Source organism: Mustela erminea, chromosome 11 (genome assembly GCF_009829155.1).
Source record: "Mustela erminea isolate mMusErm1 chromosome 11, mMusErm1.Pri, whole genome shotgun sequence".
NCBI classification, from domain to species: Eukaryota; Metazoa; Chordata; class Mammalia; order Carnivora; family Mustelidae; genus Mustela; species Mustela erminea.
The window spans coordinates 102,133,185-102,150,474 of record NC_045624.1 but is presented as its reverse complement, the minus strand read 5'-3'; the positions used below and the strand labels follow the sequence as shown (position 1 = coordinate 102,150,474).

At 38.1% G+C, this 17,290-nt stretch overlaps 1 protein-coding gene across 6 annotated transcripts in view; it reads left to right on the top strand.

Moving 5' to 3' along the window:
• HECW1 (HECT, C2 and WW domain containing E3 ubiquitin protein ligase 1) overlaps positions 1-17,290 on the top strand; it is a 460,363-nt gene that overhangs the window by 295,761 nt on the left and 147,312 nt on the right. For all 6 annotated transcript variants that reach the window (XM_032305360.1, XM_032305355.1, XM_032305359.1 and 3 more), the window contains 2 exons: positions 6-81; positions 6,731-6,900. In XM_032305360.1, coding sequence (XP_032161251.1) covers positions 6-81; positions 6,731-6,900 — 246 coding nt within the window. The remainder of the gene's footprint in view (positions 1-5; positions 82-6,730; positions 6,901-17,290) is intronic.

Genomic DNA, 17,290 nt, shown 5'->3' with positions numbered 1-17,290 from the left:
TACAGATTTTTAAAAGCATTGGCTCTGATGAGACTGTCCAAGGCCAAGGAAGTCGGAGGCTGATCAGCTTTTCTCTCTCAGGTATGTTTTGCTCACCTGAAGGCCATGGAGACAATAAAAGGTCAACCAACAGTTGGGTGACCTATTTGACTCTTACCTACAAGTTACTCCATCTCTATGTGCCTCAGTTTCCCTATCTTCTAGTGTAATTCCACATTTAATTTAAAACAAAAATTAAAAATACCTGCTCCGTTTTCCTTGACCTCATAAGGATACCAGAAGAGACAGTAAGTAATAGATGCTAAAGCACTTTGAGATAATAGGAATAAAAGCTGCCATTTCACTTTGCCTCCATTGTCACTAGCATTATCTGAAAGTTTATAAAGTGGAGGTAGGGGAAAGCCCAGGGAGAGAAGCAACCAGCAGACTGTTTAAGTGAAATCTCACATGAAGCTCATTTGGTAAAACAGATAAAAACCAAGCTGCTCAAAATAGTACATTTGTGGAAAAGTCAGTGAAAATCCAAATAAAGTATGTAACTTAATTAATAGTATTTAGTTGAGTAATCTAATTTTTTAGTTTTCATAATGCATTATAGTTCTGTAATATATTAATAGTGGGGCAAACTGGGTAATGATGTCTTGAAAATATCTGTACCATCTCTGCAACTCTTCTGTAAATCCAGAATAATTTCAGAATTAAAAGAAAAACTGAGTTACTCTGCCTAAAATGATATACAAAGCTCAGAGCCCTACACATTAAATTCCATCCTAAGTGGTCTTTGGGGAGACACAATGGCGTGAAGCTCTGGGACTCTATGGAACACAGAAAACTGTTACCTTGGCTTGTTGTCAACCAACAAATGTCGCAGGCCATGAATGTCAGAGAGCTAAGACCAAAGACACTAAGTACACTAAGTACATGAGTGTCCTTGGGAGATAAGACAGTCAACTGGCATTTTTTTCATGTCTAAGTGAGCCCCAGTAAAGCAAATGTGTGCCTGAAGAACCACTGGTAAATAATTATAGCAAGATTACAGGATAAAGGTTAATAAACAAAAAGTCAGTTGCTTTCCTGTATACTGGCAATGAACAAATGGAATTTGAAATTAAACACAAAATGCCTTTTTATATTAGTACCCCCAAAAACAAAATGTTTAGATATAATTCTAACAAAATTTGTACACGGTCTGTATGAAGAAGACTACAAAACTCTGATGAATGAGGGGCGCTTGGGTGGCTCAGTGGGTTAAGCTGCTGCCTTCGGCTCGGGTCATGATCTCAGGGTCCTGGGATCGAGTCCCGTGTCGGGCTCTCTGCTCAGCAGGGAGTCTGCTTCCTCCTCTCTCTCTCTCTCTGCCTACTTGTGATCTCTCTCTGTCAAATAAATAAATAAAATCTTAAAAAAAAAACTCTGATGAATGAAATTAAAGAACTAAATGAATGGAGAGATATGCCATATTGATAGATTAAAAGAGTCAGTATTGTCAAGATTTTAATTTTTCTATAGAATCAGTGCAATCCCAGTTAAAACCCCAGTAAGTCATTTTGTAGATACTGATATATGACTCTAAAATTTATGGAGAGATGCAAAGACCCAGAAAACCAACACAGTATTCAAAGAGCAGATCAAAGTTGGAGAACTGACTTACTCAACTTCAGACTTGCTACAGCTGTGGTAATCAAGTTAGTGTCATACTGTGATGGGACAGATAGATCGGTGGAACAGAATAGAGTATCCAGAAAGAGACCCATAAAAATTTAGTCAACTGATCATTAACAGAGGAACAATGGCAATACAGTGGAATAAAGACAGTCTTTTCAACAGATGGTGCTAGAACTACTGGACATCTCCATGCAAAAAAAAAAAAAAAAAAAGACTCTATATCCAGAACTTATACCCTTCACAAAAATCAACCTACTGAATAACTGTTAGAACTAATAAATTCAATAAAGTTGGAAGATACAAAATCAAAATACAAAAATCTGCTGTTTCTGTGGTAATGCAGAAAAAGAAATTAAGAAAATAATCCCATTTATAATTTCATCAGAAAGGGTGAAATACCTAGGAATAAACGTAACTAAGGAAAGACAGACCTGTACACCAAAAACAAGAAACACTGATGAAAGAAACTGAAGAAAATGCAAATAAATGGGGAGATAGTCCATGCTCATGGGTGAGAAGAATTAATATAGTCAAAATGTCCATACTACCTACAGCAGTCTACATATTCAGTGCAATCTCTGTCAATATTCCAATGGCATTTTTTCACAGAAATAGAGCAAAGAATTCTAAAATTTGTATGGAACCACAAAAGACCCCAAATAACCAAAGCAATCTGAGGAAAGAAGAGCCAAGTTGGAGGAATCATTCCCAATTTCAAACTATATTACAAAACTATAACAGTCAAAATAGTATGATATTAACATAAAAACAAGACACATAGATAGATCAAAGGAACAGATAGAGAGTCCAGAAGTAAACATACTCTTTTATGGCCATTTAATTTATAGCAAGGAGCCAAGAATATACAATGAGAAAAAGACAATCCAGTCAATAAACAATTCTGGGAAAACAGGACAGCCACATTCAAAAGAATAAAACAAGACCTATATTTCACCGTACAAAAAAATAACTGAAAATATATTAAAGACTTGAACATAAGACCTGAACTCACAAAAGTTTTATAAGAAAGCATAGACATGAGTCTTGGTGGTGATTTTTTGGGATTTGACAAAAGCAAAGGCGACAAAAGCAAAAATAAATAAATGGGACTACATCAAACTAAAAAGCATTTTCACGACAAAGGAAACTGTCAACAAAATGGAAAGGAGTAAGAGAAAATAATTGCAAATTATATTTCTAAAAAAGGGTTAATATCCAAAATATAAAATATATAAAGGGGTTATATATCCAAAATACATAAAGAACTCATGCAACTCAGCAGAAAAAAAAAAAAAAATCCGACTTAAGAATGTGCAGAAGAGGGGCACCTGGGTGGCTCAGTGGGTCAAAGCCTCTGCCTTCAGCTCAGGTCATGATCCCAGGGTCCTGGGATCGATTCCCGAATTGGGCTCTCTGCCCAGCAGGGAGCCTGTTTCCTCCTCTCTCTCTCTCTCTCTGCCTGCCTCTCTGCCTACTTGTGATCTCTGTCTGTCAAATAATAAATAAAATCTTAAAAAAAAAAAAAGAATGTGCAGAAGATCTGAATAGACAGCTCATCAAAGAAGACATATAGATAGCCAACAAGTACACAAAAAGATAGTATCACTTACCATAAGTGAAATGCAAATCAAAACCACAATGAGATATCCTCTCACACGTGTTAGAATGACTAGTATCAAAAGACAAGGGAGGAACGCCTAGATGGGTCAGTTGTTAAGTGTCTGCCTTCAGCTCAGGTCATGACCCCAGGGTCCTGGGATCTAGCCCCCCACTGGGCTCCCTGCTTAGTGGGGAGCCTACTTCTCCTCTCCCACTCCCCCTGCTTGTGTTCCCTCTCTCACTGTGTCTCTCTCTATCAAATAAATAAATAAAATATTTTTTAAAAAAAGACAAGGGGAAACAAGTATTAGTGAGGTGGTAGAGAAAGGGAACCTTTATGCACTATTGATGGGGATGTAAGTTAGTGCAGTCACTATAAAAACCAGTATGGAGGTTCCTCAAAAAATTAAAGATAGAACACCATAGGATTCAGCAGTTCCACTTCTGGGTGTTTATCCAAAGAAATGGAAACACTAACTCAAAAAGATATATGCACCCCCATGTTCATTGAGACATTATTTATAATAACCACGACACAGAAGCAACCTAAGTGTCCACTGATAGATGAATGGATAAAGAAATTGTGGCATATATATACACAATACAATGATATTCAGCTAAATAAAAAATGAAATCTTGCTATTTGGACAACATGGTTGGACTTGAGGGCATTATGCTAAATGAAGAATGTCACACAGAGAAACACAAAGACCATATAACCTCACATATACATGGACTCAAAAAAAAAAAATCAAGCTCGTGGATTGGTTGGGGTTGGGCAGAATGGATGAAGATGGTCAAAAGATACAAACTTCCAGTTATAAAACAAATAAATGATGTGAATATAATATACAGCATAGTGACTAAAGTTAATAATACTGTATTGTGTATTTGAAAGTTGCTAAGAGAATAGATCTTAAATGTTTTTATCAGAAGAAAAAGTTATAACAATGTGTGATGACAGCTGTTAAATAGACTTATTTGGTAATCATTTTGCATTCATACAAATATAATACAAATACATGAACCATTATGTTGTACACCTGAAACTAATATAATTTTAAATGTCAAATATACCTCAGTTTTTACAAATAACTCAAAAATGGATCAGACTTAAGTGTAAAATGCAAAACTATAAAACTCCTTGAAGGTAACAGGAGAAAATCTCCATAACATTGGGTATGACAATGACTTTTTAGCTACAACACTGATGATGTGGTGCATAAAAGAAATAATTGATAAAGGATGAAATTTATTAGAATTTAAAACTTCTACACCACAAAAAACAATGTCAAGAAAACAAGAAGACAAGCCACACTGGGCAAAAATATTTACAAAATACTCTTCTGTTAAAAGAACATTATCCATTATACAAAGAACTCTTGAAACTCAATATGAAAACAAACAACTCAATTTTAAAAAATGGGCCAAAGATCGTGGCAGACATCTCATACAGATGACAAAAAAATCATTTGAAAACATGCTCCATATCGTATGTCACTGGGGAAACGCAAATAAAGACAACAATGAGATACCACCACATACCTATTAGATTGGCCAAAATCCAGAATGCTGACAACACCAAATGCTTACAAGAATGTAGAACAGTGAGAACTCTCAGTGGTTACTGGTGGGAATACAAGTGGTATAGCCACTTTCAAAGACAGTTTGGTCATTTGTTACAAAACTAAACATACTCTTACCATAGGATCCAGTGATTGCATTCCTTGGTATTTACCCAAATGAGTTAAAAACTTAACTCTGTACCAAACCTGCACACAGATATTTATAGGAGCTTTTTTCATAATTGCCAAAACATGGAAGCAATTCAGACATCCTTCAGTAGGTGAATGGATGAATAAACTGTAGTATATCCAGACAATGGATTGATGTTCGTTGCTAAAAGGAAATGAGCTCTCAGACTAGAAAAAGATATGAGGGAATCTTAAATGCATATTACTAAGTGAAAAACAGTTATTCTGAAAAGGCTACATACTATATGATTCCAACTTTATGACATGATGGGAAGGGCAAAACTGTGGAGTCAGTAGGGAACTCAGTGGTTGCCTGGGGGTGGGGGTGGGGGTTATGGGAGAGGTGGAGAACAGAGGACTTTTTAGGGCAGTATACATATTCTGTATGATACTCTAATAATGGATACATTTGTCCAAATCCATAGAAGATACACCACCAAAAGTGAATGCTAATGTAAACTACAGACTTGGGGTAATAATGATGTGTCAGTATAGGTTCATCAGTTGTAACAAATGCACCCCGCTAGTGGGGAATGTTGATAATGGCAGAGGCTCTGCATGTGTGAGGCAAGAGGTATATGGGTGGGATGCCTGGGTGGCTCAGTTGGTTAAGCAGCTGCCTTCGGCTCAGGTCATGATCCCAGCGTCCTGGGATCGAGTCCCACGTCGGGCTCCTTGCTCAGCAGGGAGCCTGCTTCTCCCTCTGCCTCTGCCTGCCACTCCGTCTGCCTGTGCTTACTCTCTCCCCACCTCTCTCTCTGATAAATAAATAAAATCTTAAAAAAAAAAAAAAAAAAAAAAAAAAAAAAAGAGGTATATGGGAAAATCTGTACTTCCTCTTCATTTTGCTATGAACCTACAACTCCCCCCATCAAAAAAAAGTATTTTATTTAAAATAAAATAGTTGATGACATTAGCATGTATCTAAGTTAAAGAAAAAGGAAGAAGAAACTCAATACTTTTGTGTTATTAGGGCAGAAAGCCAACAGCTCCTGATTTACCATTCTTATGTTCCTGTTGAAATGCTTGAGAAATAACAGTTAATTGTGCAAACCTGCAGAAACAGCAGAAGCATAGAAAACTTCTCAACTGCCTTCCAGAAACCAAGAGGGAATTTCATTAACCAAAACAGTGAAATCCTGAAACCTGAGAGGGATGCCATGTAGGATGGACAGCATGGGGCTGGGGAAGGAGACAATATCTCTGTTAATTGGTTCCCGTTTTAGTTCTGCCACATAGACATGGGTTGATAGACCTACTATATTCATTGTGTGAGACTACAGCCCTTGGCCATCTTACCTCTCCACTTTGCAGAGGAATTTTCACTTAGACCCTTAGAATTTTCATTTGGATTTCTTCTCTCAGTGTCCACCAGGTTTCCTGAGGTGACCTCAGGCCCTCACCTCAGCTGTCCTGAGGAATGCTGGAAGTCCAGTCCAGGAAAGGCCAACCATCCTCTCTTAAAACACATAGTAACCACAATATCTGTTGTATTGATTTTTGACAAGGAATGGTTTTCTACATGTCAGTAATTGTTCCATATAATGGGTTCTGTAGACATACCAGTCTGTCTTTATAATGAGGTAGAAAACAGTCTAAAGATTGGAAAGACTTTTCCACATTTTAGATGGACTTTTCTCCTTGTGTAAAGCCTGATATGATCTTTAACCTCACCAAAACACATTTAAATTAAAATGTTCCTAATTTTATAGATTTCCAGGCCATGGGGTTGAAGAAAGGGATGTTTTTCAACCCAGACCCTTACCTGAAGATTTCCATTCAGCCTGGAAAGCACAGCATCTTCCCTGCCCTCCCACACCATGGACAGGAGAGGAGATCCAAGATCATAGGCAACACTGTGAACCCCATCTGGCAGGCCGAGGTGAGTGTTGTGGGCCCTGAAAAGAAGTCTGAGTGGCCAACTGAAACAACTGACCATAAACCAGCCCATATGCCATGCCCTCCTTTCTTGGAGCCCCAGACTGCTGCTAAGTTCATGGCTCTCTGATCTTAGAAGAGAGCTGTGTTCTCTGTGGGTTGTAACTCAGGGATCTTGCTGGAGGCCCTCAAGGCAATACCAGGAAACTTGCAGTAACACTCAGTAGGCCTGCTGTAGCTCTTCATCTGATTCAGAACCTGCATCTGAGAGCAAGACAGCCTCCCAGTACCTCTGTGTGGGAGAAAGAAGAGAAGCATTCTTACACTCTTCCTATGTGTGCAGTCCTTAGGCAAGAATGCCAGATTTTAAATGTGTCCCTCTAGACCAGTTCCAGAGTTTCTAAAACCATCCATTTCCTAGAACAGGTAAATCATGAAGCCCTACAATACCCTTGGGAGTTACATATTTTTTTAATTTAAATAAACATAAACCCTAATTTTGCATCCCACCTTCCTGGTCTGAACGGTGTTTGGTAACTTGCTGGAGTATCGAGTGGTTGGTTCTGTCTCATGAAGGCCTGTCTCCACTCCCGAATGTGTGTCCTCTACCGGCCAGAAGTGAGGACATTCCTCAGTAAAGCCACGCACATGTCAGACTTGGCCTCACAGTGACTAAGTTCTCTCCTACGGAACTAACAGAAAGTTGTCACAACCTGCTGGGCAGCTTAACTCACATGCTTTGGCTTGAGGTTGTGACCTGCTGACTGTGTGGGCTGGGGAAGCAGGGAGGCTTAGGGCATGGGAGGGGCTACTATTTAATGTTGGTGTTAAAAGCACAGGTTTGCAGCCACACAAATCTTGGTTCAAATCTCAGCATGACCTGTTACTCATGTGGATTTAAGAAATCAATCATCCTCAATCTGAGCCTGAGGTTACCTTCACCAGGCTGTTACTGACGGGAATGTGCTCCTCCTTTCCAAGGCACTTGCTTTGGACAGGTTTTCTTCCTTTATTCTTCAGAGTAGATCATCTCTGTTGTAGACTTTACAAGCGTCCTTGAATAAGAAAGCGTAATTAGATGTCTGGGGATAAATCTCGTTCATTGTCTCTTAAATTACACCACCCACTTCCTAGGCTTAATAAACCCTGACCCAGGCCTTACAGAGGAGCAATGTTTAAAGTTAGAGCAATGTAAAGGCAATGGGATTGCACTTGAACTTCCTACTGCTTTGGTTATCAACAGACTCTAGAGCACTGAGAGTACCAGTAGCATGGAATACTGAATCTTAAATTATTTGATCCTTCAGTCCTGGCTATTGTCACCAATTATTTCTGGTCTCCTCACTGCATTCCTGAGGATAATAAAAGACGCCACAGGAATTTGTAGTACATGGGGGTGGGGGGCGGAGAGGCTTCTCTCTTCCGAAGAACTTCAGAGCAACTTGTTCTAAAACATTTAGTCACAAAGGTATTATAAGTCTCAAAGAACAGTTCAGAAACCCACCACTATCAGAATGTTTTTGGTCTAAAAATGTGAGCTAGAATCCACTCTAAGTTCTGAAATTATTTCTGCATCTTTAGTTAAGATTTACTTCACTCTGGAAAGATCCTAGCACACTCTCACTAGTCCTTTGCTTTTGACCTCCTGCATTCTATTCAGCCTCCCCTGGTTAAAGTTGGTGTTCTTTTTTTTATTTCCTTAACTGGGTTGTGTGATGGGCCTTAAGGAGAGGATGTGATATAATGAGCACTGGGTGTTATATGCAACTGATGAATTACTGAATCTACATCTGAAACTAATCATACACTGTATGTTAACTAATTTAATTTAAGTATGTAAAAAAAAAAAAGTTGGTGTTCTACAATAAGTTTTGCCACAGGTCTTCCCTATGAGGATTAGACTGAGGGTAACTGATTTCTCAAGTTAAATATCAGATAACTTGACTGAAGATCTGCAGTTTCCACCCCTAAATGCTCTCCTGTGCAGAGCACTCAGGGACTTGGCTGTCCCAGCGTTACTTACCGCTTGTGTCCGTAACGGATGCACTTGGCTCTGAGCTAGAGGATGTGGGGCCTGCTGTGGTATTTTTTACAAACAAGAAGTCCAGAGGGAGGTGGTTCTGGAAGTGCAGCTGCTGAGAACACCAACGAGGGACTCGAGCTCTCTGGGTCTTCCCACCACACTATTTGCCGATGACACTCATCGTCCTGTCTTAAAGCCTCAACCTCAAGTTCGAGGGAAGAAGAGAGCAAAAAGCCTTCTCCGTGTAAGGCTTTGCATTTTTATTCTGTAAGAGAAGCCCTTCCCAGCAAAAGCCCTGTTATCTGTCACAGACATTCACCTGTTTGGGAAAATCTAGTACTTCGATTCCCCAGCTCTAAAAAAAGGAGAGGAAGGGAGAAGGTGTTGAACATGGGTATCGAATAAATAATTTGTAGTGTGTGCAATGTGCTTCAGCTCCCCTCACCAGTACCTTACACTCTCAGTAGTTGCCATCCCCCACTGCCCCACATGCTTTCACGGGGCTGCAAGATAATCTTTGCTCACGTCTGCCTGAAATGTACATTCCCAACGAATCCAACTAGCAAGTCCTGCTCACCCATCAAGACTCTGCTAAAATGCCACCTCCCTCCTGGGCCTTCCTTGATTCCCACCCTGGACCTCAGGAGGAAAGTGCTCCTTCCTCTCTGTCCCTTTTTTTATTTGCACATCCATCTTTCCCGTGAGCCTTTGAGCTCCTCAAGCAGATGCTAATATCCAGTTTTTCTTCGCATCTCCAGTTCCGAGAACCTACTTCTATAAGGCTTATATATAGGGCTTACTATGTCAAGCAGTGGAAACATTTTATGTAATTAGCTCAGTCCTCACAACAACTCTAATGTACTATTCTTACCTCCATTTAAAGATGGGAAAACCAAGACACAGAGAAGTTAAGTAATTTTCCCCAGGTCTCAGCTGGTAAATGGCAGAACCAGAATTTGAAGCAGGTCATCTGCCTTTAGAGCCTGATACTGATCAGTTTGGGGTATAGGTGGTTGTGGATAAATTCTGGAAAGAGTATCCACAGATTTTATCGGATACTCAAAGTGATGAGTATAACCCCCTCCCCTTCAAAGGAAGAATAAAGTTTAAATCTATAGCATTGGATGATGAGGCTGAAGACGGTTATCAAGTCGAACGTGGTCTTTCAGCTAATCATACGAATTGCTACTTCTGAAGGGTAAATTTGAAGGATCAGTGAGAATGTTTTTAATGGGGAAAGCCAGGTGAAGTTCTATGGCTGATAAGATTAATATAAGAAATGTTACTGGGTATCTGTTCTGTGGTAGAAATAGAAATCTCTGGAAGGACAAAAAGGATTGAGAGGTAAGACCTCTCAGGCGGGTGGAAGGAGACAACACAAGGAAATAAATGATCTAATCAAGGTATGGACAGAATGCAGCAGAATGCTGATGGGAGGACTTCCCAGATGGTGTGCTGTGGGACTTAGGTCGTGATAGGTGATGAGACATTTTTGGTGAGTGCCATGGGGGCATTCCAGGTAGAAGGAACAGCATGTGCGAAATTACCAAGGCATCTCACAAACACATTTCTATAGAAATGGCATGTGATTGAGAAATAAAAAGAAAGAAATACCATGTGGTTGGAGCTCACGGTACACACAGACAAGTGCATATATCCACACAGACAGTTGCATATATCCAGCATGGTTCTCTTCTTTCTTTCTTTCTTTCTTTTTTTTCCCATGTTCAGTCAGCCAACATACAGTATACCATTAGTCTTTGACATAGTGTTCAACAATTCATTAGTTGCCTGTAACACCCAGTGCTCGTCACAATATGTGTCCCCCTTAATGCTCATCACCCAGTTAACCTATCCCCCCACCCCTTCCCTTCTGTAACCTCAGTTTGTTTCCAGAGTCCAGAGTCTCTCATAGTTTGGTTCTCTTAATTCTTACAAACAAAACCTAATGTTGGGTTCTGGGTCTCATACTGCACCTTGGTGAATGAAATGAAGATTCCCTGCTCCTACAGAATTCACGCACATTTTTAAATAACTGTGCAAACAGGTGAATGAGAACCAAACTGTCCTACTCTTTGTATATACCTACTAACATATAAAGCGCATTCATTTGAAATAATTGAATTTACCTGCACTTAAGAGCAAGAATATCCTTTACTGTATAGTTTAAATGCTAAATTTATTTCTGTGATTAATGTTGCATTAAAATCTTACTTTATTTTTTTCAGATTTATGCAAGTTCAAACTTAAAACATGTTTTTGCTAATTAAAACACTCTAAACCTTAGAAAAAATACTCTTGGAATTTTATTTACTTATTTATTTTTACTATCAGAATTTTTAAATGAAGAGAGAAAATTGAGAGAAAATACATACTAAGTATAATGTCAACTAAAAAAAAATTTAAAGAAGACTACATGTTGATTGATCTCTTTTTTATGATTACTACTGTAATTAGAAACTATTTTCACACAGGGAAAACGCTCCTGATTTTCAAGTCTGTTTACTTTCCTGAATGGGTATAATAAGCACTTAATGAGATTATATCCACACAGAGAAGTTAAATAGAAAATGGCAGCAACTGAAGGGTTTGGGGTTCTTTATTCAGAGTGCCTATCGGGAGAGTATATTTAAACCTCTAAATCAAACAAGGAATTTCTAAAAGCAAATGCTTAGAAATATCATGTGGATTGAGCAAATATTAAAATCGAGCCTGGGCCATGGTGTTTGTCAGCCTCTACCCTTCCCTAGGAAGGGGCCTGAGTGTACCAAGCCTGGCAGGCTTGCACAATAGCAGGAAGGTCATTATGGCTGGAAAATAACCATGTGTGAGGGATGGGAGTCGGGGATAAGATGAGGTTGGGCAGAGAGGCAGGGCCCAGCATCTTTTAAGTCAGGGAAAGTGGTTGTTTTTTTATCCTAAATGTGGTAAGATGCTATTGGGGTAAGAAGGCATTATGTTCTGGTCAAAATTTACCCAAATGTTCCTGCGGCTCTGTGTAGAATGGAAGCAGTTGCTTTCTGCTTCCAGCTGTCATGAAACAGCATGTGGCACCGTAACACAAAACACCTAGAAAAGCCAGATAAAATTTAAAAGAAGAAAAAAAAAAAGATTTGTGATCGTGAGAGGATGTTCAGGACAACAGGACTTGTGTGGCCAAGATCCTGGAGAGGGGGACGCCTGGGGGGCTCCGTCGGTTAAGTATCTGCCTTCAGCTCGGGTCATAATCCTGGGGTCCTGGGATCCCACGTTGGGCTCCCTGCTCAGCGGGGAGCCTGCTTCTCCCTCTCCCTCTGCCTACTGCTCCCCCTGCTTGTGCTCTTTTCTCTCTCTGACAAAAAAATAAATAAAATCATTTTTTTTAAGATTTTATTTATTTATTTGACAGAGAGAGATCACAAGAGGGCAGAGAGGCAGGCAGAGACAGAGAAGGAAATAGGCTCCCCGCTGAGCAGAGAGCCTGATGTGGGGCTTGATCTCAGGACCCTGGGATCATGACCTGAGCCGAAGGCAGAGGCTTTAACCCACTGAGCCATCCAGGCACCCCATCATCATAAGTTTTCTTGTAGTGTTCAGCAATTCATCAGTTGCGTATAACCCCCAGTGCTCATCACAACATGTGCCCTCCTTAATACACAGGTGCCTATTCTTGGACTTATCAGAGGTAGATTTTAAATACTATTTTATGTTTTTAAACTTAAGAAGCTAGACATAAATAATAAAAATAAAACTAGAAAATGCCCATCCGCTTTGAAAATTAAGCAAAATCTCCTAAAAAATCTAGGGGTCAAGGAAGAGATCATAATAGAAACTAGAAAATATTTTGAACTGAATAATAATGAATATATGACATATTTAAACTTATGGGATGCAGCTAAATTAGAAAATAAGCTGATCCCAGTGATGTGAGTTTCCATGTGATTAATCTACTATACCAGTACTGTGAAGAAGATGAATGCAGATATCACTGAACTAGAAAACAAATACCTGACAGAGAAAGTTAACAAAAATTACAATGTAGTTATTGTACTTGTATTAAAAACATGAGTATTATGAAAATATTTTGCAAATAAATTTGAAAATTTAGAGGCAATGGGAAATAATTTTTAATAGCCAAAATTACAGACTTTATTTAGGTTTCCTCAGTTTTCCCTATATTATTCCCAGAATTATTATTTTTTGTTTGTTTTTAATTTTGTTTATTATGTTATGTCAGTCATCACACAGTACATCAATAGTTTTTGATGTAGTGTTCCATGAAATGGGAAATACTCTTTACATTATTATTTTTATCATTATGCTTATTAAGGGACAATCTATAAACAAAAATACAATTCATTACATACAACAAAAAACTACATTAATTTAAAGCAGACATTTTGTGGGGAAGGTGCCTGGGTGACTCAGTTGGTTGAGCATCTTACTCTTGGTTTTGACTCAGGTTATGTTCTCAGGGTCATGAGATTGAGCTTTGCATTGGGTTCTGTGCTCAGCAGGGAGTCTGATTGAGCTTTCTCTCTCCCTCTGCCCATCCCTCCTCCAATAAATAAATCTTTTTAAAAAATTAAGCAAATGATTTGATTATAACAAGGTTGCAGGATACAGGGTTAATATACAAGAAGTCCCTTGCTATCTTGTATACCAACAATGAACAACTAGAATTTGAAATTAAAAACAACACTTTTATATTACCATCCCCAAATGAAACACTTAGCTATATATCGAATAAAACTTGTATTGAATGAAAACTATAGTGAATAAATCAAAAAACTAAAAAATGGATATATGTTCAGGGATAGGAAGATAACATTGTCAAGATGTTAAGTTCTTTCTAATTTCATCTATAAATACAATGTAGTCTTGAAATCCCAACAAGCTATTTTTTGGGTATTGACAAACTGATTCTAATCTTTACATGGAGAGGCAAAAGACCTAGAATATCTAGCCAATATTAAGAGGAGAAGAACAAAAATGGAGGACCAATGCTACCCAACTTCAAGGCCTACTATAAAGCTGCAGTGTCAAGAATATGTGGTATTGAGGGGGGAAAAAAAAAGATAAAGAAGGATCAATGGAACGGAGTAGAGTAGAGAGCCTGGAATTAGACCCCCACATAGTCAACTGATCTTCGACAAAGAAATAGAGACAATATAATGGAGCAAAGACAGTCTTTTCAACAAATGGTGCTGGAAATCCACATGGAAAGAAAAAAATCTAGAGACAGACCTTATACTCTTCAAAAAATTAATTCAAAAAGGATCATAGACCTAAATGTAAAATGCAAAATTATAAAACCTCAGATATTAACATAGGAGAAAATCCAAATGACTTTGAATTTGGTGATGCCTTTTGAGATATAATACCAGAAGCATGACCCAAGAATGAAAGAATTGACAAGCTGGACTTCATTCAAATTAAAACTGCTCTGTTAAAAACTGTATCAAGAGAATTAGAAGATAAGCCACAAACTGGGGGGAAATATTTGTAAAGGCATAGCTGTTAAATAGCTATTACCCAAAATATAGAAGAAAAAAAAATTTTTTTTTTTATTTGACAGACAGAGATCACAAGTAGGCAGAGAGGCAGGCAGAGAGGAAGGAAAGAAGGATCCCTGCTGAGCAGAGAGCCCGATGCGGGGCTCCATCCCAGGACCCTGGGATCATGACCTGAGCCGAAAGCAGAGGCTTTAACCCACTGAGCCACCCAGGCGCCCCTGGAAGAAATTCTTAACACTCAATGAGAAGAAAACAAACAGTCGATTTAAAAATGGGCCAAAGATCATGACAGGCACCTCACCAAAGATACACGGATGGCAAATAAGCACATGAAAAGATGTTGCACACCTTATGTCGTCAGGGAAATACAAATTAAAATAGCAAGGAGACACCACTGCACACCTATAGCATGGCTTAAATCCAGAACACTGGCAACACAAACACAAACGCTGGAGAGGATGTGGATCAACAGTAAATCTCATACATGGCTGGTGGGCTTGCAACATGGTACATTCACTTTGGAAAAGAGTTTGGCAGATTATTAACTAACTATACTCTCTTAAATGACCCAGCAATCAAGGTCCTCGGTATCCAAAGGATTTCAACACTTATGTCCACACAAAAGCCTGCACAAGAATAATTGCCAAAAATTGATGCAACCAAGATGTCTTTCAGGAGGTGATTGGATATATAAACTGTAATGGGTCCGGACAATGCAGTGTTATTTGGCACTAAAAAGAATCAAGCTACCAAGTCATAAAAGACATAGTGCAAACTTAAATTCATATTACTAAGTGAAAAAAGTAGATCTGAAAAGACTACATACTGCATGATTCCAACTATATGACATTCTGGAAAAGGCAAAACTATAGAGACAGACAGTAAATTGTCAGGGGTTGCCAGGAATGTGTAGGAGAGAAGGATGAATAGGCAGAGAGCAGAAGACTTATAGGGCCATGAAAATACTTGGTATATTACGATGGTGGGTGAATCTTAATTTACTTTTGTCCAAACCAGTAGCATATAAAACAGGAAGAATTAGCCCTCGGGTATACTGTTGACTTGGGTGATTATGATGTGTCAGTGAAGATTCATCCTTGGTTTAAAAAAAAAAAAAAAAAAAAAGGTGCCATTCTGGTGAGTGATGTGGATGACGGAGGAGACTATGCATGTGTGGGACAAGGGGTGTAGGAGAAATCTTTGTTCCTCCCTCCAGTTTTGCTGTAAATCTAAAAGAGCTCTAAAAAATAAAGTCTTTTAAAAATAGCTTTGGCTCCTCCAGAGTTTTTGTATTTTCTGATAAATTTTAGAAAGACCTTTGAACCTGCAAAAAAAGAAGTTCTAGAATCTTATTTGGCAATTTGTTGAATGTTAACTATTCCATTCTGTGAAATGATATATCTCCACTTATTTAGGTCTTTAATTCCTCTTGACAATGGATGTGGTTTTCAGTATAGAAATCTTGCCTATTGGGGGGGGAGGGTCTATTGTAAGTGGAATCTTTTTTCATTTCATTTCCAGTTATTTACTTCCTATATATATAAATTTTCTCTATTAGTCTTGAATCCTGCAGCCATACTAATTTCACTTGCTAATTCACTAGTTGTTTCATGTGAAGATATTTAAGTAAACAAACATACTACAGCAAATAAAAATAATTTTACTCAATCCTTCCTAAATTTATGCCTTTTGACTTGTTTTTGGTGGTCTGCCTTATTGCAATATGCAATAGTGCAAAGAGCACTAAAAAAGCATAGTGCCACTAGATTTTTGTAGATGCTCTTCATCAGCTTAAGAATGTTTCCTTCTATTCCTAGTTTGCCGAGAATTCTTTTATTAATCATAGGTGATGTTGAATTTTGTTAAACACTTTTTCTACAGCTGTTGAAATGATTCCACAATTTTCACCTTTATTCTATTAATTTGGTAAATTACCATGATTGATTTTCTTTTTTTATTATTACTTTAGGTTAGTCATCATTAGTCATCGTTAGTTTTTGATGCAGCGTTCCATGATTCATTGTTTGCGTATAACACCCAGTGCTCCATACAATATGTGCCCGCCTTAATTCCCATACTCAGCTCACCCATCCCCCACCCCTTCCCCTCTAAAACCCTCAGTTTATTTCCGGGAGTCGATAATCTCCCCCATCATGTTCTGTCTCCGCCTCTGATTCCCCCCCCCCTTCATTTTCCCCTTCCTTCTTCAAATGTCCTTCATGCTATTCTTTATATTCCAGAATAAGTGAAACCATTTGATAATTGACCTTCTCTGCTTGACTTATTTCACTTAGCATGATCTGCTCCGGTTCCGTCCTATTGATGCAAAAATTGAGTATTCATTCCTTCGGGGTATTCTATTCATTCATTCATTCATACCCAAAATTTGGGTATTCTGTTCATTCTATTGAATATTCTATGGATATTCATAGAACATTGTATGACTATTCTATTCATTCTGTTCTTTCATTCTTTCTAATATTAGATCAACCATGCATTCCTAAGATAAATTCTACTTGGTCAAATGTGTCATTATTTTTATATATTTTTGAGGTTCTTTTACTAATAATTTATTAAGGATTTTTACATGTACATTCATGAAGAATCTTGATCTAATTTTGTTAGTCTGGTTTTGGTATAATTGTAATCTGGTCTTATGAAATTAGTTTTGAAATTTTCCTTCTTTTATATATTCTGGAAGGATGGTGTATAATTGTTGTTTTCCTTCTTAAATGTTTAATAGAATATATAGATGAAGACATTTTAGACTGCAGTATTAAAACGTGAGTTCCATTTTTAAATAGAAATAGGGCTATTCAAATTAACTATTTATACATGGGTAAGCTTTTGTAATTTATGTCTCTCAAGGCATATTG